This window comes from Akebia trifoliata, chromosome 10 (assembly GCF_017979445.1).
Source record: "Akebia trifoliata isolate Shusen 1 chromosome 10, ASM1797944v1, whole genome shotgun sequence".
Taxonomy (NCBI): domain Eukaryota; kingdom Viridiplantae; phylum Streptophyta; class Magnoliopsida; order Ranunculales; family Lardizabalaceae; genus Akebia; species Akebia trifoliata.
The window spans coordinates 11138415-11163579 of record NC_141384.1 but is presented as its reverse complement, the minus strand read 5'-3'; the positions used below and the strand labels follow the sequence as shown (position 1 = coordinate 11163579).

Genomic DNA, 25165 nt, shown 5'->3' with positions numbered 1-25165 from the left:
TTGATAGACACTACAATTTCATCGAGGGTCACTTCCTTCCCATCAAAGACACGGCGATTTCTTTCTTTCCAAATGCCCCAGCAGACCACAGAATGCCCTTCGCCCCCATAAAAGAAGCTCCCACGCTCAGCCAAGACTCGAAAAGAGATTAAACCGAAAAAGGAAAACCCACAACACCGAATAAGTCCCAAAAGTAGCACCATAGCTCTGTAACCCACGCACAATGCAATAAAAGATGACTAATGGACTCCCCATCCCTCCTACACACAAAACAAAAGTTCGGAATACAGGAAACCCTTCACATGCTCCATCCATCGTAAGAATGTTGTCCCGAGCAACTGTCCAAAAAAAAAAAACAACCATCGACGGAACTTTCGATCCATAGATAGTAACCGCCGGGAAGTCCGGGCTCCCACTCTCAATTAGGGATCTGTAAAATGATCTCAGTGATAAAATACCATCATTTGTCTCCCTCCAAGCTCTTTTATCTACCGAGCTTGCAGAAACGGAAATCTCTGCACCAACTTGTCAAGGAGGCTAACTCATCCACCTCCTAGTTGTTGAACGTCCGTCTGAACCCACAATCCCAGCCAACTAACCCACAACTAACCATCATGAACTTGGAAATTGGAACCAGTTTCTTTGAAGACAACTGAAACAGAAAAGGAAATTTTTCTTTACCACAACCCCACACCAAAGATCCTTCCAAAACCATACCTGTCTTCGAGCCCCCACCATGAACCTTACAGTTAAAATAAGAGAACAGTAAAAGTATCTCATTACTAAGCCCTAATTAGGCTTTAAAGAGGATTACATGGTCTAATAAGTGAAAAGACTAAAAAGGACAAAAAATCTGTAGAACTGATAAAATAAGAGTTATTCAACACTCCCCCTCAAGTTGGTGCATGGATGTCGGCAACGCCCAACTTGGACAAGACACCTTCAAAGGCAGCTTTGCTGACACCTTTAGTAAGAATATCAGCAAGTTGCTGAGATGTAAGAACAAAGGGGGTACAAATCTACCCAGAAACAATCTTCTCTCTAATGAAATGTCGATCAACTTCAATATGCTTCGTTCTGTCATGCTGAACCGGATTTGCAGCTATGTTAATAGCTGACTTATTGTCACAATATAATGAAAATGGGGTTGTCACTAGAATACACAAATCAGCTAATAAGATCTTGAGCCACAACAACTCACTCCAAGTGCCATAGCTCGGTATTCTGACTCAGCACTGGAGCGAGAAACCACATCTTGCTTCTTACTGCGCCAAGTGACCAAGTTGCCACCAACCTTAATACAATACCCCGAAGTAGACCGTCTATCAGTCACTGAGCCAACATAATCTGCATCTGTCTATGCCTCAATGCGAAGATGACCATGATTACTGAACAGGATACCTCGACCAGGACATCCCTTAAGGTATCTAAGGATACGATAGACAGTAGTAAGATGAGATGTTCGAGGCGAGTGCATAAACTAACTTACAACACTAACAGCATAAGCAATATCAGGACGAATCATAGACAAGTAGATTAGTTTTCCCACAAGACGCTGATACTGACCAATATCCTCCAAACACTCCCCCTCAGAATCAGCCAACTTGTGATTCTGCTCAATAGGAGTATCAGCAAGACGAGAACCAAGCTGACCAGAGTCAATGAGTAAATCAAGCACATACTTACGTTGACAAATAAATATACCAAATTGAGACCTCGCAACCTCAATACCCAGAAAATAGCGAAGATGCCCAAGATCCTTAATTTCAAATTGACGTCCTAAGTGAGTTTTGACCTCGGCAATGCCAACATCATCATCTCCAGTAAGAACAATGTCGTCTACATAAACAATCAGAGCGACAGTTTTGCCCTGGGAGTGACGCAAGAAAAGAGTGTGATCAGCTGAACTCTGGTGGAAACCAAACTGATGCATAGCCTTAGTAAAACGTTCAGACCATGCACGAGGAGACTGCTTCAATCCATAAAGAGAACGACGAAGACGACAGACATGAGTAGGAGAAACAGATGTGAGAAACCCAGGAGGTTGGACCAAATAGACTTCTTCTTGAAGATCACCATTGAGAAATGCATTCTTGACATCTAACTGAAAAAGAGGCCACCCGTTGATAGCAGCAACAGAAAAGAGAACACGAATGGTGGTCATCTTGGCAACGGGGGCAACTGTCTCTTGATAATCAATCCCATAAGTCTAAGCATAACCCTTGGCCACTAACCGGGCCTTATAACGAGCAATAGAGCCATCCGGATTGTGTTTCAGAGTGAAAACCCAGCGACATCCCACAACCTTCCTACCAGGTGGAAGAGGTACAAGTTCCCAAGTCTGAGTCTTTTCAAGAACATTCAACTCATCAATCATAGCTGCTCGCCACTCAGGATGGGTAATAGCATCTGCAACAGTAGTATGAGGAGAAACAACGGAAACAGACGTAAGAAAACTCCGATAGGAGGGTGAAAAGGCAGAATCAGATATATAATTAGCAATAGGATAAGTACAAGTGCGCTTACCCTTACGAGTGGCAATAGGACGATCATCACATGCGACAGGAGGCGGAGCTAGAGGCTAGGAGGCGAGCTGGTCTGGAATAGGAGGGATGGCAGTATTGCGAGGACGTCGAGAGTAAACCTGCAGAGGAGGAAGTGATGAACTGACAGGGGATGGAGAAGGAGGAACAGTATGGGAAGAGGAAGAAAGATAGTAGAAGGATCATCAGGTGAATCTAAAGAAAACCACTCAGATTGAATGCCAACGGACCCATTGTAGTAAGGGGTATGCTCAAAAAAAGAAACATCCCGAGAAATGAAACGCCGTTGAGAAGGAGGGTGGTAACAACGGTACCCTTTCTGGGTAGAGGAATAACCCAAAAAGATATATTTGACGGCCTTAGGATGAAGTTTTGTACGAGTTTGATCAAGAATTTGAACAAAGCAGACACACCCAAATACACGCAACGGAAGTGGAAACAAGGGACGATCTGGGTAAAGCTGAAAGAGAGGCGTGGCAAACTGAAGAACCCGAGAGGGAGTTCATTTAATAAGGTAAACCGCAGTAAGAACTGCATCGGCCCAATAGGATTGAGGCACGTTCATGCCAATAGAGAGGGCACAAGCTAACTCTAGAATATGACGATTTTTTCTTTCTGATCGACCATTCTGCTGAGGAGTCTTAACATTGGACATTTGATGCTCAATGCCAAACTCTAAACAAAGTTTCAAGACCTCACTGTAAGTGTACTCAGTACCATGATCAGAACGGAAGGTCTTGACGGTACAACCAAACTGGGTACGAACCATAGCCAGAAATTGCTTAAAAATCCCAAAAACTTCACTCTTGTGTTTCATAAGATAGACCCAAGTGGTACAACTGTGGTCATCGATGAACAAGACAAAATAACGAAAACCAAGAGTTGACGTGACAGGGGAAGGACCCCACACATCAGAATGGATTAGGTCAAACATAGCAAGTGCAATAGTATTCATACTAATAGGATAAGAAGAACGCACATGTTTAGCTAATTAGCAAGTTTCACAAGAAAAATTAAGCAAATTGCTATTATTAAATAAAGCAGGGAACATGTGTTTCAAATATCCAAAAGAAATATGGCCTAAGCGTAAGTGCCAACGCATTACAAGAGCCTTATTAGACTGACTACTACTACTAATCTGGGAAGCAGAATGGGTGCTAGGTAAATAAGGTATGTCCAAAAGATACAAGCCATTCACTTCATGTCCAGTGCCAATCGTCCTCTTCGACTCCAGATCCTGAAAGACACAATGAGAGGGATAAAAAATTACACTGCAATTCAAATTTTTTGTAATGCTACTAACAGATATAAGATTAGTAGTGAGTTGAGAAACATGCAGTGTGTTAGTTGAAGATAAAGAAGATGTAACAGGAAAATGACCTTGACCAGCTATAGAAGACAGAACCATCGGTTAGGCGAACCTTGCGATGACCAGAACAAACACTATAGGTTTTGAAAAAGAGGACGTACCGGTCATGTTATGGGAGGCACCAGAATCAATGATCCATGGTGAGGAAGTGATGGAAACACTGTGTACAGATGCAAAAGTACCTGAGTGAGTGAAAGTAGAGACCGGCTGAGATGAAGTCTCCATCTGATTGAAGAATTTTCTGAACTTGTCAAGCTCAGCCTGAGATAGAGATACCGAATCCGATGAGGATGTAGTAGCAGAAGGAGGTGCTGAATCAGTAGTCGGCTGAGAAACTACATGAGCTGAAGATCGTTGAGACTGTTGACGTTGCTGATTAGGACGACCATGGAGTGCATAACAACGAGCCTTCACGTGACCCAACTTCCCACAATGATCACACTTATGTCGCTGACGGATAGACAGAGACCCACTAGGAGGCTGTGGAGAAGGTAAGCGAGTAAGCATAGCAGAGTGGTCTCCTGAAGAATGAGGTAGGACAGCTGCGCGACGACTTTCATCAGCCAAGACATAAGAATACGCAGTCTGTAGGGACGGAAAGGAATCCATACCCAATAAGTGAACTCTCGCATACTCAAACTCCTCTCGTAAACCAGCTAAAAACTGAAAAACTCGATTCTTATCCAGAATCGACGCATATAATGTCTCATCAAGCGGATCCTTCCAGGCATAGGATGAAGAATAGAAGGTCAACTCTTCCCACCGAGCACATAGCTGTGATATATAGGTGATAACTGAAGAATCACCTTGCGAAAGACGGGAAAGCTCACGCTCTAGGTTAAAAATCCGGACGTTGTTTTGACGTTGCGAGTAAATGCTCCTTGCGGAGTCCCATATCAGTTTTGCTGTCGAGGAGAATATAAACCCAGCCGCAATTTGTGGTTGCATAGATGTAACCAACCAAGAACGGACCATAGAATCATTAGCAAACCAGTGTGAGTAAGAAGGGTCAGTCTGTGTAGGTTGTTTGTCCGTTCCCGTGAGATAACCAATCTTCCCTTTTCTAACAATAAACATTTCAACTGATCGTGCCCACAGAAGATAATTAGGGCCATCTAATTTCACGGTGGTAATTTGAATTCCTGGAAAGTCGGTTGAGTGAGAAGAAAGGCCACTTGAGCCATTAATGCTACCAGTGATCGAGGAAGAGGACGTCTCAGAAGCCATTAATAAATAAATAAATAAATAATCTATGTACTTCGGTTTGAAGAGAGTTCAAGAAGAGAGGGTACAACTCTTAACAACAACGTTGCTGTGAGTACAGGCTCCAAACAGCCCTTGTGTTGATGGCAGGCCTTAGACAAGTCTCCAAATAGATCCAAACAGCACCCTTGCTGTGAATACAGACTCCAAAAAACAGCCTTTATGCTGATCGTTGACCTCAAACGAGTCTTCAACAGCCTCTGTGCTGGTCGTCGACCTCAGACGAGTCTTCAACAGTCGCTGTACTGATCGTAGGCTTCAAATGATGTCCCTACAGTAGTCGTAGGCTTCACACAGGGTCCCTGTAGTGGTCGCAGATCCAAAAAACAGCTTCTATGCTGATCGTTGACCTCGACCGAGTCTTCAACAGCCTCTGTGCTGATCGTAGGCTGCAAACGATTGCCCTACTATGGTCGCAGGTTCAAACCAGGTCTCCTATAGTGATCGCAGGCCTCAAACAATGGCCCTGCTGTGGTCGCAGGTTCAAACCACCTCAAGCGATGGCGTTGCTGTGGTCGCAGGTTCAAACCAAGTCTCCTATAGTGATCGCAAGCCTCAAACGATGGTCTACTGTGGTTGTGGGTTCCAAACAGCAACCCTGCTGTCTTCGTAGGTCCCAAACGACTCCAAACAACAGCCCTGCTGTGATCGTAAGTTCAAAAAACTATTTTCGTAAGTTCCAAACAGCAACCCTACTGTCTTCGTAGGTCCCAAACGACTCCAAACAGCAGCCCTGCTGTGATCGTGAGTTCCAAAAACAATCTAGAACCTATTGTGGCAAGCCTCTAGAGCCATTAGTTGGCCTAAGAACAGCAACCCTGTTGTTGTTGTAAAATTTCAATGAGTTTTAACAACCCTATGGCATGTTGCGACTAGGGATGGAGTAAAACAACCCCCGTGGGGGTGATTATTTACACTAAACCGAGAGACTGTGACGTATATTTAGGAAGGGTTGAGCAATGAGGTTGTAGCAAGGAGGAAGGAGAGGAAATGGCTCTGATACCAAGTTAAAATAAGAGAACAGTAAAAGTATCTCATTACTAAGCCCTAATTAGGCTTTAAAAAGGATTACATGGTCTAATAAGTGAAAAGACTAAAAAGGACAAAAAATCTGTAGAACTAATAAAATAAGGGTTATTCAACACTTACTCTCTGCCAAAACAATTGTACCGTCTTCAAGATTCCTCTCCACACTCCACACTCCACACCCAAAAGTGTCCTACCTCATCCCACTCTCCCACCCAAATTCATTCTCCCCAAATTTCGCCATCGCCACTACCTTCTACTATAAATTATTTCTTTCCACCCCAAACCTCCAAAGTCATTTTCCAACAACGCCTTATTCATAACCCCCAATCCACCTTCACTTTTCGGAAAGCAAACCTTTTTCTACCCGATTAGATCAAATTTTCTCTTCCCATTTTCATACCAAAGAAACCCCCGAAACAATTTCTCTAGTCTACCTTCCATAGATGCCGACATCTTGAACAAAGATAAGTACACTGGGATATTAGAAAAAAATACTCTTCAACAAAGTCAACTTCCCCCCTTTGGAAAGTAGTTTTTTCCAACTACTCGGTCTCTGATGTAGGACATTTACAATCCTAGTTAGAGTTTTACTAGGATTTCTATTTCATAGTTATGTTAGGAGTACAATTCTTTGTTAGTTTCTAATTTATTTTAAATTCGTTTTTATTATTTGGACTATAATTAGAAGTGCTTAGAAGTGTTCAATTTGAGTTCTAATAGGATTAGAAGGTTAGTATTATGTTATAAATAGGTTAGGAATGTTAATTTTTAATATTTTAGTAGGCTTCTAAGTTGTTATGATGGAGTTATCTATACAAGGACCTCCAAATCCGAAAATCAATCAACAATCAATTCAATTATCTTTTCTCTTTTAATTACTTTTTAGCTTTATACTATATTTTTTTTCAAGCTATTGTTTGTTTATCAATTGAATCTATTGATTCAAATTGATTTAGAGTGTTCCATTGAACACAACTTATCGAATCTATTGATTCATACGCTTCCGTTACGTCAAGTGGTATCAGAGCTCTTACAATCCACATTCATGGTTGGTGAAGGAGAATTCATCACTGAAACTGAATTGGAAGCCCAATTCGAGAAGTTTGAAGGAGATGAATATCTCAGTTGTATTATCCGCAATTTATTGTCAGTACAACATGTTCATCCTTCAATTCGACATAGTCTTTTCTAGACTACATGCAAGGTTCAAGGTAAGTTGTGCCAATTAATTATAGATAGTGGAAGTTCAGTAAATATAATTTCAAGCTACATGGTTGATGCCCTCAAGCTACCCACTACACAACACCCTACACCTTATTCTATAGGTTAGATGAACGATGAGTGCAAGAAGAATGTGACAAGTCAACGCTCATTTTTTTTTAACATTGGACAATATAAGAATGATGTTATTTGTGATATTGTTCCAATGAGAGCATGCCATATCCTCTTGGGAAGGCCTTGGCTTCATGATAATGATGTCACTTACCGAGAGAAAGCCAACATCTATTCTTTCATGCATAATGGTGTCAAAGTGATCCTAAATCCTTCATATGCCAAGCCCAAGGGTTCCCACCTAGTTAAGGAGAAGATAATGTGTTTTTTTTTTTACCAACATCAATAAGAACTTAAAGAAAGCAAGCCAAGTGTTCGCAGTAGTAATACAACCTTCCAATCGGGACCCTCCTACTCAAGTTCCTACTCAAGTGCAACCCCTCCTTAAAGATTTTTCTTGTGTTCTTCCTTCAGACTTGTTAGATTCATTACCTCCCATGAGAAATATACAACACCATATCGATTTGGTACGCGGTGCAAGTCTCCCAAATCTGCCCCATTATAAGATGAGTCCAAAAGAGTATGACATATTGAAGAAACAAATGGACAACTTACTTTCCAAGGGTCTCATTCAACCAAGTCTTAGTCCATGCGTGGTTTTGGCCTTATTTGTACTTAAGAAGGATGGTACATGGAGAATGTGTATTGATAGTCGTGCGGTGAACAAAATTACTATAAGGTATCATCTTCCAATTCCAAGGCTTGATGCCATGTTCGACATGCTAACAGGTTCAACCATTTTCTCCAAATTTTACTTGAAAAGTGGTTACCATCAAATACGGATCCGACCCAGAGATGAATGGAAAACGGCCTTCAAAACCAAGGATGGCTTGTATGAATGGCTAGTTATGCCGTTTGGTTTATCAAATGTGCCTAACACTTTTATGCGCCTCATGAACCAAGTACTACAACCCTTCATTGGTAAGTTCGTTGTGGTCTATTTTAATGATATCTTAATCATCTGATTCGGAGCACCTCCTGCATCTACGGACTATTTTTGAGGCTCTCAAAGCCAACTATCTTTACCTCAATTTGAAGAAATGCCACTTTTTCACATCTTCGGTACTTTTCTTGGATTACATAGTCTCCAAAGAGGGCATACACATGGATGAAACTAAAATTGAAGCCATTAGGGATTGGCCTTCTCCAAAATCAACCTCTAAAGCTCGAAGTTTTCATGGGTTAGCATCCTTTTATCGGCGTTTCATCAAGGACTTTAGCTCCATCACAGCACCTGTAACTAACACATGGAAGAACAGAAAATTTACTTGGACCGACGATATCGAAGCTGGCTTTCATCTCTTAAAGGCTAAACCCGTCCCTAATTTGGCACTTCCTTGCTTTGACAAACTATTTGAAGTCCATTATGATGCTTCCATACATGGAGTAGGAGTTATTTTATCTCAAGAAGGAAAGTCTATTGAATTCCTTAGTGAGAAGCTAACGGAAGTAAACCAAAAGTGGAGTACATATGAACTCGAATCCTATGTTGTTGTTTGTGCTCTTAGAAAGTGGAGGCATTGCTTGATCCAAAATGAATTTGTGCTCTATTCGGATCACCAGGCATTGAAATTCATCCAAAATCAAAGTTCGGCCAGCCACTTGCATTCTTCATGGATCACCTTGCTTCAGGAGTTCAACTTCACTATTCAAGACAAATCTGACCTCAACAATAAAGTTGCTGACACACTATATCGTAGTATTTCTCATGCCTCGCAAAATAGAGATTCTTTGCTCATTACTATAAAGAGCAATGTGATAGGCTTCAACTTCCTCAAAGAACTCTACATTGACGACCCAGAATTTCAAATTATGTGGGAAAAGTGCAACTCGGGACAATAAGGTTCTTCAAACTTTGTGGTTTAAGATTGGTTCATCTTCAAAGGAACAAGGTTTTGCATTCCTAATGGTGTCATTCGTGAGTATCTTATTAAAGAGTTACATGGTGGCGGACTCTCGGGACACTTTGGACGGGATAAGACCATTGCACTTGTGGAAGTCCCTCAAGAAAAATGTTGAAGATTTTGTTTTTCAATACCTCATATGCCAAAACGGGAAGGGACAAGCACAAAACACTGGTTTGTACACACCTTCACCAGTCCCTTATGGCCCCTGGGAAGATCTTTCAATGGATTTTGTGCTTAGACTACCTCAAACACAACAAGACAATGATTCCACCTTCATTGTTGTTGATCGTTTTTCTAAGATGACACACTTTATCCTTTGCCACAAGACTCACGATGTGGTAAATATAGCCAACCTCTTATTTCATGAAGTCGTACGTCTACATGACATCCTCAAGACCATCACCTCGGATCGTGATTGAGTTGGTTTTGGAAGACTTTATGGGCTAGATTGAAAACTGAACTTAAGTTTTCAAGCACCGTCCATCCTCAAACGGACAAACAAACAAAAGTTGTGAACCGTACTCTTGGCAATTTGATTCGGTACTTTTCCAGTGACAAACTGAAACAATGGGACTTGGCACTTGCACAAGCTAAATTCAATTATAATTCAGTCCTTAATCGCTCTACGGGCTACGCACCATTCCACATAGTCTATTCCAAAGCACCTAATCATACTTTAGACTTGGTACAACTTCCTTTTCGCCCTAACTCCAATGTGGCAGTCAATGATATGATTGAGAACCTTCACAACCTCCACGGACAACTGAAGAAAAACCTTGAAGATTCTAATGAAAAGTACAAAGCACATACCGATAAACATAGACGATTCAAGAGCTATGAAGGAGACTTAGTTATGGTTTATCTTAGTAAAGATCGCTTCCTTGCTGGAACTTACAGCAAGACCAAGCTAAAGAAAATTGGGCCCTTTCGTATCTTGAAGAAAATAAACGATAATGCTTATGTGGTGGATTTGCCTGATGATATGCACATATCCCCGACATTCAATGTAAAGGACATCTATCCTTATTTTTCGGAAGATGGTTTTTCTACTCTTACACCAAACTCAAGGATGAGTTTTCTCAGAAAAAGGGGGCCTGATGTAGGACATCTAAAATCCTAATTAGAGTTTTACTAAGATTTATATTTCTAATAGGATTTCTATTTCTACTTATAGTAAGATTTATATTTCATAGTTATGTTAGGAGTACAATTCCTTGTTAGTTTCTAATTTATTTTAAATTCGTTTTTATTATTTAGACTATAATTAGAAGTGCTTAAAAGTGTCCAATTTGAGTTCTAATAGGATTAGAAAGTTAGTATTATGTTATAAATAGGTTAGGAATGTTAATTTTTAATATTTTAGTAGGCTTCTAAGTTATTATGATCGAATTATCTATATAAGGGGCTTTAAATATAAAAATAAATCAATAATCAATTCAATTATCTTTTCTCTTTTAATTACTTTTTAACTTTATGCTATATTTTTTTCAAGTTATTGCTTGTTTATCAATTGAATCTATTGATTCAAATTGATTTAGAGTGTTCCATTGAACACAACCTATTGAATCTATTGATTCACAAGCTTCCGCTACGTTAGTCTCTTACCAACCCTTTCAACCACCGGATCCCACATAGCCTTACTTTTGAAATGAGCCCCCAACAACAAGCCTAAATACGAAAAAGGCAAAGTCCCAACCTAAAAACCAACAACAGTTGCTAACCCCTCCAGGCCAACCACTCCCCCCACTCCAAACAACTTGCTTTTCAAAAAATTAACAGGCAAACCAAAAACTGCTCCAAAACAGAACTCAAAGAACACACTTGAGAGATTGAGGCATCCAAAAACACCAATGTATCATCTACACACTACAAATGCGATACCATAGGACCACTCTACATAACCGAAAATCCAGATAACTCCCCACACTCCACTCTTTTCCCTATCATCCTCCCTAAAGCCTCCACTACTATAACAAAAAAGAATGGCAATAAAGGATCACCTTGTCTAAGAACCTTGAGCTTCTAAAAATATCATGAGGCGAACTGTTAATAAGAATAGAGAACGAATGAGAGCTAACACACTTCATAATCCACCAAATCCAATAAAAAGACATTTCCATGCTCCAAGTACTAAGATTCATGGTTTAGAGTATCTTATCATCCAAGACATCTAGGCCAAGACTTGAATCTCAAGAATCAAAGTAAAAAAAAAAAAACCCTAAAACCATCCATTCTAAAACACACTTACGGTTTTAGGGGTGTATTATTCAAAGATTTTAGGGTTTAAGATTTGGTGTTTATGATTTTAGGATTTTGGGTTTTACAATTGAATCCATGCTAAAACATAATCCCTAAAATCCTAAGACCTAAACCTCTTTTAAGATGTTTTAGGATTGTGTTAAACCCCTAAAATCTAATCTTTAAACCCTAAATCCTAAAGCTAAAAAACCATAAATCCGCAACCCTAGCTCCTAGACCCAAAACCCTAATCACTAAAATCTTAAAACTCAAATGCTGCACATTAACCCAAAAGTCTAAAGTCCAAGACCAAAAACCATAAACTTGATCCCTAAATTGTAAACCTACTTAAATATGATGTATATAATTACAACATTTTGTTGCTAAAGAAACAATAAAGATTTTGTATCAAGGTGATTTCACAAGGTAATTTATGCCAAGTGAGAGCACTTGTGACCATATGGAGCAAAAGGGATACTAGAAATGTAGAGAAATCATTACTACCCATAAAATAAGCTTACCTTGTCGATTGTTCCATATAGGGAGCCATCGAGACCACACTTGCTCAGTTGCTCTTTGCTGCAAATTAAAGACATGGTAGGTTCAATCATAAAACAAAAGATGCCTTCATTAAATGACCGATCTCCATGGACTAGTTTTTTTTAAAAGTTATTTTGAATATTATTTATGTATCCGCTATGGGTATTTGCGTTGATGTCAAAGCATTCAAGTAATACACATCATTTTCCTTAGTCAAACAACATGCAACCTGATCCCAGGAACCAATATATTGTCAAACAAACAATAGATAGCCTTCTAGACAAATAGTAATCTAGGTAGCAAATTTTCCGGGCAAAAGTTATCTATGGAGTCAAACATGCCATAAAAGAGCATAAACAAGCTCATTAAATAAGTGTAAATAAAAATTTAAAACTAAAAATTTACATTAGGCACAATCTTCTATAATAAGCAGTTTGCTTTTGTTAGAATTGGTTTACATCCGTTACCAACTTTGAGCTCTTATGTGTTTGTTTGTCATATTCGAAATAATTTTTCATATTCAAAAGCATATCTCTCGGTATGTAATATGCAAATGGGTATAGTGTTGGTAAATGAGACTATAGATGGATTCAATACAAAACTAGAACCTTGGAGAGCTACATTGGAGTCCAAGGGTTTTATAATTAGTAGAACCAAGATAGACTATATGAAGTGCAACTTTAGTAATGATGCCCATAGATAGGAAGGACCAATAAAAATTGATGGCTAGGAAACACCTTGAAACGATCATTTTTTTACCTTGATTATATCAGGATGTTGTTCATAGAATTAGTCAGACAGTTATGGTGGAAGTATGTATTTGGAGTGCCATGTAACTGACACACCCAATCAAACTAAATGGAAAATTTTAAAAGACAATAGTAGGGTCAGTCATGTTCTGAATGTTGGGAATCAAGAAACAACATATGCATAGATTGAGCATAGCAAAGATGAGGATGTGGAATGCAAAAACTACGATAAAATAGAAATGAACATATTAGTGAAAATGTAAAAGCAGCCTTAGAAGGTGATAAGCTAAGGTAAATTCGGTTGAGATGGTTTGCTCATGTACATGAAGGCCAGTTAGAAGAAAGTACAAGTTGAAGGTTTTAAAAGAGCAAGAGGAAGACCAAAAAGAACATGGATTTGAGGTTAGTGAGAAATGAATGACAAACTAGAATTAACAGAAGACATTACTCTAGACAAAATTGCATCGACCAACAAGGTTCACTACGCTAACCCCGAATCTTTGTGATAAGGAATGGATGGTGATGATCTTTTAAAATAAGTTGTAAACTATGTTAGCTTTGGATGATTGAAAACAAACATTTTTTATGTCAAAGGTCTTTAAAGGATCAAGATCCATGTATGAGGAGTATATCATGTAATACCCTCCAATCTAGATCAAGTGTTGGAAATACATCCATACGACTAAACAAGAAACAAGTTCAAGTTTTTCCTTGGCTACAAATGAAGTGGCAGATTGTCTATAGAGTTCCAATTAGAAGTGCTTCAAAGTTTCAACTTTCAAGTAAAGTTCCATCTCATGCATGATTTCAAGTATGACGATCCTCTATCAACACGAAATCAACTGGAACCAAGAAAAAAAAAACCATGACTTAGATTCTCCTGTGATAGACCAAACAACTAGGTTGTTAGAGTTGACTCAATATTGGCACCAGATGATTCAGGCTCCTCGAGTCTAAGACTTGAAGTCATGACCTCATGGGGAATAAAGGATAAAATAGTGCTTAAAATGCGAAGCGGTGAGGAAGAGCATAGAGAACTCAAGAAATGTGAGTTGCAAGCCTCATGTTCCCACCATTTTTATTAATAAAAATTCTAGGTCTAAAGCAAAATCAAGATGTTGACATTCACACAATGCAAAAAAAACCATACACTAGTCACACACAATTGTTCTCCTTAAAGAGATAATGAGAAATGATTTAATAGGACTCTAGATAAAACACATTTGACAAAATGCCAATATAAAAAATGAGAAGGATTTAATGGAAGTTCTTAAGAGAGTGGAGGAGAGTGAGAGAAAGATGGAGAAAAGACACATTAAGGAAGTTACATTTTAATGCATATTCCCGAAAAAGGTAAGAGTCCCAAGGCATTATTTTCAATATAAAAAAATGGTATGCATATTTCATTGGTATAGAGAAAGGTGCACTTCAACTGTGATGTGTGCACCTCCTTTACTGACATGTACACAGCATGAGATTTGTACCTTTGGGGAAATGTTTGAGGCCTCTTTAATGTGTTTGGCCTCTATAAGATAAGTAGCTCACCACAAAAATCCCTTTTAAAATAATGGGTAGAAGGATCAAATATAAGAAAGAAAATAATGTTTATAGTAGAGGTAAAGCACGGAGGGTAGGATACAAGCCCATGAATCATATATGTATTTAGGATACAAGATGGTACTAAAGGCCTTAGAAACAAATCAAAAGGTAGTAGTGGGAGGGTAGGGAGTATTAAAAAAAATTAAAGATGATATACGTAACCACATGGAAGGTGATTTGCTCCTAGAAGCAATCAAATGAAATATAACCGTCACCTTAAAATTGAACAAACAAACCATGGAGAAGAATGCAAAATATTCACCTTGAGCTAGACTAACAATAAAGGGTACAGGGTATTAATTGGTGTTGAGATTTATGTCTACTTCTAGAGAAGCCCAAGAGTCATTTGATAAGGATGTCAAACAGGGTATAAAAACCCGGTCATGGTTTCTTTATATTATAGGATATCAATAAGATGATGGAATGAGACACATTACAAGACAATACAAAATATTAGAAAATTCACAATAAAGCTTCAAATGCAGAGAATAGGAAAAAGGGAGGATTGTTGATGTTAATAACGACTCAAACAAGGCTGAGGCCTTTATCTCTTTTATAAGGCCTAAAAGCTGCTAAGACCTTGAATCAAAATAGCATTGTGGCTGAGGCAATTCAAGCAATGCCATTCAACAAGCACCCAATGAAAGGCTCTTGGAGATTATCGAACATCTTCCATTAAACGGGAATTGGCCTTAGGTTTGACTATTTTTTTCTCTTCCAAAGTCGGTAAATAATATGGCTCCTCATCTCTCAAAGGATGTTCTTGAGGAAGGGCTTGTCTAGAGACTTGGGAGTTACTAGTGTAAGTCAGCTTTGCTTCTCTGGTGTTTTTCTTCATCTATTCTTGTATCTTCTTTCCCTCCTTTGAAAAATCTTTGACTAGATATCAATTTTAAAAAAAATGGTATCAAAGGCCTTTATTTACCCATTGACCCACAAAGCTCTTTCTATATGTGTGTGTAGTCACAATGTCGTCAGTTGGAATTTCTATGTGGGAAAACTTCTAAAGTTCTTATTTTCTATTAGTTTATTTATTTTGTTCTTTTAATTTTTATAATGAGGAAATATCAAATGAGAAATAGGGGGGGGGGGGGGGGGGGGAGAGAAAAACTTGCCATTAACCAATAAATAATCAACACTTGTAGGGATCCCATGGTATTTCCAAGAATTCTTCACAAGTAAAACAATGAATCTAATTTCTTGTGGTATACCAAACTTCCTGAAAGAATTAATTGACATCATAAGTTTCTGAGTTATTTTTTCAGTATTTTGTGTTCATATTTTTTTCTTACTGTTGGACCCTTTAACCATTGTAAAGGGTGATTTCAGTCGTTGAAGCTTTGCATGCGTTGACTCTCAACTCAACCAGATACAACATGGAATATCTTGCGAATTTCTTTGTGTTAAAGTTGGGCCATGTTCTAAAACTAGAATTTGAAGAAGAAGGATGTGAACAAGTAAGCAAGACAAATTTGCAAACAAAAGTTGGCATGAAATGAGAAATTAATAGAAAGGTGGTCATCCAAGGAGAAAAACAGGACCAAAAAAATGTACCTGCACTCACCATAATGCTCCATGTTGTGAATTGTTAAGACTAGTCTTGGTTTCTACAAAAAATCAATTTCTGAAAGTTAAGATAATATCCACATCATAAGTTTCCTTGGTACTTGGGTAATTGTTAAAGTAACTCAGAGGAATGATTTTTCGATGTATAAATATAGGGAAGTGTACACCTTAATTGAGAGATGATGATACATGTCCCAGTAAAGTAGAGGTAAAGCACCGGTCTGCCATTCATGGACATGGATGATATCTGGTTGGGTCCCAGTCACCTGTTATGACATTATAATTTGTTAGAAACTTACATGTTGGAAAAGTATAGAGCTTACAAACTCTAAAAATACATGCAAGTCAACTTAACCAGATCCAATATCGAGTTTCCTTATACCCAAACTCAATGTGGTTCCAGTTAAGAGATCTGCCAAGAAGTGCATTGGCATATTCCTCCGTGCAAGGCTGTAATGAATAATGATTTTAAGGACTAAAGAGACCTCTCCTTCAAAGAATATTTTTTTTTTTTTAACTACGAGCTTTTCGTAGCTCATATATTATTTCATATTTTTTAACATTTGCATCCAAATTGAACCAAGACTTTGAGTCGAGTCAGCTGAAATACAAGTGGAATCGAGTTATTCTTGTTTTTTAAGCATTGTGGAAAGGTAAAGATTATAATCAAGAAACCTAGCAGGCTACTTGAGATCATAGTCACCAAGTGGGAATATGGGTTTAACACGGCAACGGAAAACTTAGGAAAAAACGGAGAAAATGGGAAAGAAACGAGAAATAAGTGAGAAAAAAATTATTTCTATATATATATAATTGTGAAAAAAAATGTGTTCATAATGCCATTTATAAAAATAATAATCATAATAATAATATCACGACATTATCATCAAATCCTACAATAAATAGTGGACCAAAGCAAAAAAACAACCATAAAACCAAAAAATGGGTTATTTAAAAAAAAAACATGTTTAAAACATAAGTCATGTTTGAAACATAAAAACATGTTTTAAAAATAAAAATAAAAAATCGAGTTTTTATTTATTGTTTTAATCCTTAAAAGATGCAAAACGCATTTTAAATGAGACTTTTAAAAAAGAAAAATGAAGTTTCTAGTTACCATGCTTGAGATCAAATCACTGACCTGCATCCATTCAAGGCAAGCACGACTGAAAAACAAATATGCCTCCAACTCGTTGTAGGAACCTCCATATACATGTGGTCCCTTAAAGAAGTGGTTTTCTGGTTCAATGAATATCACCTTTAGGCCAGAAACTACTCCTTGATATGCATTAGTAGGGATCCAATTTCCATCATGATATGAATTATAAGTAGTTGTTAACTCCAAATCATTAATCTGCTGCTTCGGAATGCACTCATAGAAAGGAAGCATTATATCCACTTTATGGCCTCGTGATGAACAAGCACGAGAAAGCCCAGTTACAACATCTCCGAGGCCACCAACTTTGGCTATAGGTGCCATTTCAGCTGAGACATGAACTACGTGCATAAGATCGTCATCTTTTTCTCTGTCAACTAAAAGTTGTGAGTTCACATCCATTGAAGAGAAATCCTTATTCCAAAATGGGACTTCATCATTTTGGGGAAGGCCAAACAAAATCAATACCGGGCTGCAAAAAAACATAAGTGGTGAAAAAGTTATGTAATGAAGTTTTTAAAATGTCATTCATCACCTCATTTCACCAAGTCAGGTTACTTTGTCCTATCAATTTATGAGCAAAAATATTTTAATTTGGCTTTTGTTTTCCTAAAATGTCCACAATGTCTTAGTAAACAACATTCCTAATAGAAATGAGAAAACAAATATTGATGCTGATGATTGCAGACATTCTCATTGCTTCCAATCCATACCAAATGTGATGTAGCGGAAGCGTGTGAATCGATAGATAAACAAGCAATAACTTGAAAGAAAATAACGCAAAGAGCTAGAAAGTAATTAAGAGAGAAAAGAGCATTGAATTGATATGTATGAATTGATTGAATTTCATTTTTGAACCTCCTTATATAGGTAACTCCATCATAAAAACTTAGAAACCTTCTAAAATACTAAAAAGTGACTTCCCTAATCTTTAATCTATTTATAATTTAATATCAACTTTGTAAACCTATCATAACTCAATTTCGACACTTATAAGAACTTCTAATTATAGCCTAAATAATAAAAACGAATTTAGACAAAAATAGAAACTTAGAAATCCTACTAAAATTAGAAAGTAGAAACAAATCCTATAATAATTAGGAAAATACTTAAGACTCTAACTAGAATTGTAGATGTCCTACATCAGGCCTCCATTCTTGAAGAAAACTTGTCCCCAAGTTCGGCGTAGATAAAGAAGCTCCATCATCAAGATAGTAAGGAAAGATGTGTATGTCTTCCACTAAGTTCACAACATTAGCATTGTCGTTAATTTTCTTGAAGATGCAAAGTGGACCTATCTTCTTCAACTTAGTCTTGTTGTAGGTGTCTGTTGGAAAAAGATCTTTGCTAAGGTAGACCATCACCAAATCTCCTTCTTTTCCTTCTTCATAGGATTTGAAACACATGCTTATACTCAAAGAAACGTTCCACAGTAAACAACCAATCAAGGAAATCCTCATGTGGAGAAAGACATTGAATTGTGAGATGTCCATCTTTAGCTGGCATTCGATCCTATAGATTTGAGTGAGCGGTGGAGTAAAGTAGGAATCCAATTCATCTATGTAATCCATACATGGGGCTGTTATGGTCCTTTAAGGGCCATTGAACTTGTTTGATGGGTTTTGAAGCGTATTTGGAAGGTCAGGGTTATGAGAAACATGTTATGGGGCTGATATGTGGTTGTTAGAGGGTGAGGGTATTGATTTCGAGGGTCGAGGAGTGGTGCGATATTGCTAGAAGGTTGAGGGAGGGTTGTATAAGGTGTAGGGAGTTGTGCAATTTGGATAAAACCAAAATTTTGGGCAGGGTTCTGATTTTGAGGGAATCCAGCCTCTCTAGAAGAGTTTTTAGGGGCTGAATTATGACAAGAATTGAGGGAGGTGTACACATCCCATTTTTGCACTCGCTTGATTAATCAACTCCTCAACCCAATTGCGATGGTTCCCGATGATGGATGGATATTCTAAAGGTTTTTATTTGTCACTAAATGTGTTTCCAAAGCTCGGATGAGATATTCCCCGCTAAGAAACCTTAGAAACACACTATGCTAGGACAATGTGTCCTGAAATATAGAAATCATCATTTTGAGACTAAAAAAAGCTTTACAAGAAAATTGTCAAAAAAAATTGACAAAATTACTAAAATACCCGAAACCAAACCACCATTATAAATCATACTATGCTTAGGAAATCCCTTTTGAACATATAGCATGACAACTTGGAACAAAGAAACTATTTCAGCAATTTTCATCAATTTGATAAAATTACCAAAATGCCTCTCGTGGGGACCGTACTCATTTCATGCCAAAAAGTCATAGATGACAAAAACCAACAGTCTCACTAAATTCCTTGTGAAAAATCAATTCTAAAACACCCCAAAATGTCAAAAAATTACCTCCGAGGACAAAACAATAATTTTTCAAATCTAAAATTCAAAATTTGTAATCAATATTTAAAATATTAATAAATGTAAAGTGGAATCTTAATAAATGAAATAATTTTTTTTAAACAATTAAATGATTAACTAAACTTTTGGGCTCAATTTAGTCTTGGCCCACCAAATGTTTAATTAAAGAACCCTTCATGGGTTTCCGAAATTTAAAAAATTTATTCTCCATAAGTCAAATACATCAAATCAAATAATAACCAATTGAAATTTTATCTAAAATGACTAGAGTTTTAGTTAGAGAAAGGCTCTATCTAGAAGAGACCTAATCTAACTCAAACACTATCAATAACTTCTTTAAAAAGACAATCCTATCACTAAATCTCGTATGCCTTCAAAAATCCGAGGAAAAAAAGGTCAAAAGTTCTCCAAAACTCTCCCAAAACCCAAAATTTGAAGTCCCAACAAATACCCATACCCTAGGCCTTAATTTCCAACCCAAAAAATACAACAAAACAAAAAAACAAAAAAAACACTCAAATCTAGCCAAAAAAACACTAAGAAATTCTCATCTTGAGATTCGGAATGATACAAACAGAAGAAATTTGCACAAGGAACGCTCACCGCCAGTCGCTAAGGGAATACACCGCCAGCAATCAATCGTCAATCGCATCCAACGGTAATCACTCTAAATATAATTTTGTTAATGATTCTTTCTTCAAACTTCTTGAATTGAGCTTTTAGTACATCGCCTTCACTAGCCACCTTTTGTGAATGTTAGCAAGAGCTCTGATACCACTTAACGTAGCGGAAGCGTGTAAATCAATAGATAAAAAAATTGTAACTTGAAAGAAAATAAAGCAAAGAGCTAGAAAGTAATTAAGAGAGAAAAGATAATTGAATTGATTGAATTTCGTTTTTGAAGCTCATTATATAGATAACTCCATCATAAAAACTTAGAAACTTTCTAAAATATTAAAAAGTAACTTTCATAATCTATTTATAATATGATAGCAGCTTTCTAAACCTATTATAACTCAATTTAGACACTTATAAGCACTTTTAATCATAACCTAAAGAATAAAAACGAATTTAAACAAAAATAAAAACGAAAATAGAAATCCTACTAAAACTAAAAAATAGAAACAAATCCTAATAAAATTAGGAAATTACTCAAGACTAATTAGAATTATAAATGTCGTACATCAATATGTTGATTGTGTTAAATGAATTTACACAAAATGTTACATATAATATTTGAACATGTGGAACGATAGGCAGGTGGAAACCCAAAGTAGAATTTATTTAAGTTAACCATTTTGAAAAGTTCAAAACAAATTTCCAAAATTCATTTTTCCAAAACATGCACATCGGGCACCTATGAAAGGTAACTTTATGTAATTGAAAAATCTTCAGTGGAACATGATTTGGTTTTCTTCACAAAATTCTGCGAATTTTTGGTCCTGAATAAGGGACCAACCGATTAAATTGACAAATTAATTGGCGATTTATCGATTAAATCGGTACATATCCCCCCCCCCCCCCCTCCCCTTCGACCTCAAGATTCTATCTTCTTCAACATTCATATCTCAACTCTCAAGAAAAAGATTGGATGTTTAGGATATTGAAGTTGATGGTTTTGGGGAAGAAACCCAAAAACATCATTTATATAATACCCGGAACTTTCCCGAACTTATCCGAATCAAACCGAACTCACTCCCCATCCATGCCGAATAATTTTCATATCTGAACTTGGTAACTATCCGTGATTAAGCATTCCAATTGGCTACATATAAACAGAGACATTAGAGAAGATATACCTCTAAATCGGCAGTGGAGAGAAGATCAGTTGTACCAACTGCTTTAATTCTGAATCCAACTGGGTATGGCTTACGAAAATGAAGTGCATTCCTATAATCAGCTTTGTTTCGGATCGACAAACATGTATGAAATTTTATAAATGGATTCGTCCGCACCAAGTTATTTGAAGCATACATCATTAATTTGAGACCTTTCTTGACAACAATCTGCACAAGAAAAATTAAATTAAAATTAAAAACAAAGAAAACAGTTGCTCTATCACTTACACCGCCATTTTATCATAATTCAAAGATTCGACTTTAACAATTACTCTGTGAATAAGTCCTAATGCTTCAATTACTCTACTGATCTTTCTTCCAATTGGTACTCTACTGATATCTCCAATTGAACAAAAAATCGAACATGAAAACAAGACAATTACTTGAAATACTAAACAAGTTTCGATTTTCCTCCAATTTAGGGTTTCGATTTTTGAATTTAATTTGGCTAAAGTAATCAAGAACGTAAATGAAAACGCAAGTAACGAAACCAGGAAGAAAAAAAAACCTGCAAATGCAGGAAGCGTAGTGGAACACCAAGAAAAAAAATTGCAGTAAAATTTTCAGCTGGAGATGATAGAGAGAAATTGAAATCGGATTTATTTGCGTAGCAGTTTGTAATTTCGGATCTTGTGAATTTTGTTTGTTATTTAGCGTTCTTCTTAACCAATAGAATTGAATGAAGGAATTATCAATCAGTGAATTAGAGGATAAATTAGGTAATTTAGACATATCCCCCTCTATTGGTGAATATTTTAGATATACCCTGATTTTTAAAACTTATGACATGCCCCCTTGGCCTCGGTCTTCTATGTGGAGTACTAAAAAATGATTGAAAGGCCCTCTTCTTCAACCTTTAGCCAAAGATTTTCTCAAAAAAAAAAAAGGGGAAAAAATTGTTGTGGAGGATATTTTTTTTGCAAGGCACCAAGAGTTGACACATGACACATATCCGAGTAAATTCGAGAGATCTGAGTTCGACCTACCAGGAAGCTCAGTAACTTGAACATAATCCTAATAATGGGTACAAGGCTTCGTTGATCGAGGATGAAGGTAAATCAAGATCTCTAGTCAGAACGACGTGGTCAACTCAAATCCTTACAAATCAGGGATTTTGCATGATCAAAGATAAGTGAAATTTCTAATTGGGAGGGATCCCAAAAAATAAGGAATGAACATGGAAAGGATCTTGATTAGGTATGTTCTTAATCAAGATCCACTTACTAAACTCGATAAGGATCAAATTGGAAAGGAGACGTAGGGAGAGTTAGGGGTCTTATCTATAAATACAAAGATAGAAATATAAAAATGTATGCTTGTTTCACCTCCTATATTGTTATTCTACTATTTGTTCTGCTCACTTGACTTTCAGAGAGGTTGTGTTGCAAGTACACTCAAGAGTACATGAAGTGAAAATCACAAGTCATCCGATTATATCTCAAAGGTAATACAAGTTTTTGCATCTACAATTATTTTCAAGCACTTCAACTTTATAGGAAATTATTTTTAAGGGATTTTAGTTGTACACCTATAAAATTAGTGAAATTAAGGATATCCTCCCAAAATGCAAGATGAGAATTCCTCATTGACTAAATCTATTAGACATTGACAGGTAGAGAGTACCAAAAACTTACTTGTATTACAAGTCCAATGTTCAATTGCAAGCATGCTACCTTAGAATTGCAGAAAATCTCAGTTCAAGTGTTTTTTTAAGTTTTGTGCTTGGATTGGATCGATAAAATATAAAAAACTATGTTTGGATTGGATGATGAAGATCCTTCAACAGGTTTTATGGCCCACCAAGATCAACTGACGCAGATCCTAGGGATGCACACGGTTCGGATTGGTTCGGATTTTAGCAAAATTGGAATCGAATCAAATATGATCGGTTCTACAAATTTGGAACCGAACTAATCCAAACCAACCTTGGTTTGGATCGGTTCTCGGTTTGAAAGTGTCCTCGATCCGCGGGGTGTGCGAATCCGCTTTTGACTTTGAGGTTTGGGAGTCGCCACCTAGTTATTATGGTCTAGGAACCGAACATTGACTCGAAACGGATAAACAAACAACTAATCTACTAAAACATACTAAGTCCGGGGATCACATTATAGGATTGGAAGGTGTTAGGCACCAACCCCGCCCGACAAACGCCAGTCTCTACTAATTCCCAAAAACAATTGCATTGCTAAAAAGACCTAAATAATAATAAAAAAATAAAAAATAAATAAAAATATTTACCTTTGCAACGCAACGATTTTATTCCCTTAGATCTGATAGAACAGCTCCTCGTATAATACTCCTCGCTTTGTTCTGTCACAAGATTCGCTTCAGACCTCCAAGACGAAGTACCTCCTTTCTTAGATTTGAATATTTCTGATTTGTTTATGGATTTCTGAGTGTTTTTTAGGGTTTTCTAAGTGTTTTTTGAGCTAAAATTGGGATATGGATGTTAGATAAGGAGTTAGGACTTCAAAATTAGGGTTTATGGGAGGCTAGGGAAGTTTTTTGACCTACTTTTTTTAGGGTTTATTTTTTAATATGAAAATAGGTTGTAGGGACCCCTATTTATAGATTTTTTTGAGTGCTTATTTTGATAGAGTTAGTGTTTAATTAGAATTGTTTTAGGTAGAGTTAGTATTTAATTAGTTTAATTAGAATTGTTTTAAATAGAGTTATAGTTTAATTAGAATTGTTTTAAATAGAGTTATAGTTTAATTAGAATTTTATTAGGATTTTGACTTTTAGTCTCACTTGATTGACTTTAAGATTTTGACTTTAGTCTTACTTGATTGACTTTAAGATTTTGACTTTAATCTTACTTGATTGACTTTAAGATTTTGACTTTAATCTTACTTGATTGACTTTAAGATTTTGACTTTAATCTTACTTGATTGACTTTAAGACTGACTTTAGTCTTACTTGATTGACTTTAAGATTTTGACTTTAGTCTTACTTGATTGACTTTAATTTTGACTTTAGTCTTACTTGATTGATTTTAAGATTTTGACTTTAGTCTTATTTGATTGACTTCAATTTTAATTAGGATTTCACTTTACATTAATTAATATTTTAATTATTAATTTCAGAATTTTTAATTATTAAAATTGTAAAATTACCGTTTTACCCTCGGAGATGACTTTTTTGCGTTTTAAATCATTTTTCAATGTTTCAGGATGTTTTGGAATCGATTTTTCGTAAGGAATTCAATTTAAATATTGGTTTGTATCATTTATGAAATTTTTGTGCGAAATGGTCGTGAACTTTATGAGGGACATTTTCATAATTTTGTCGAATTTTGTAAAAATTGACGAAATAGTTTATTTGATTTTGATTTTGATTTGTTGTTTTATGTGTTTGAAAGGGTTTTCCTAAGTGTAATGTAGGCTCTAGGGATGTTTTGAGGTTAAGGGTATTTTGGTAATTTAATCATTTTTTAGTGATTTTTATTGTAAAGCTTCTTTTTGTCGGCAAGATGATGATTTATACATTTTTGGAGTTATATTTTCCTAGCGTAGTGTGGTTTCTATAGTTTTATCAGTTCGAAATACCTCATCTGAACTTCTGAAACATATCTAGTAATAAAATAAAGCATTGGAATAATCATCCATCATTGGGAATCGTTGCAATCAG

At 36.7% G+C, this 25165-nt stretch overlaps 1 protein-coding gene across 6 annotated transcripts in view; it reads right to left on the bottom strand.

The window, feature by feature from the left end:
* Nucleotides 1-22203, bottom strand: part of LOC147393126 (putative starch synthase 4, chloroplastic/amyloplastic) — an 86249-nt gene extending 64046 nt beyond the window's left edge. For 3 of the 6 annotated variants that reach the window (XM_086455244.1, XM_086455248.1, XM_086455249.1), the window contains exons 1-6: nt 22044-22203; nt 21497-21703; nt 17277-17763; nt 16303-16401; nt 16124-16176; nt 12203-12260 (exon numbers count right to left, since the gene is read on the bottom strand). In XM_086455244.1, the coding sequence (XP_086311370.1) occupies nt 12203-12260; nt 16124-16176; nt 16303-16401; nt 17277-17693 (627 nt within the window). In that variant the 5' untranslated portion in view covers nt 17694-17763; nt 21497-21703; nt 22044-22203. Of the gene's footprint in view, nt 1-12202; nt 12261-16123; nt 16177-16302; nt 16402-17276; nt 17764-20300; nt 20475-21496; nt 21704-21807; nt 21986-22043 lie in introns of those variants that run through there. The other 3 variants (XM_086455247.1, XM_086455246.1, XM_086455245.1) reach the window with 3 other exon arrangements.
* Nucleotides 22204-25165: the final 2962 nt, after the last annotated feature.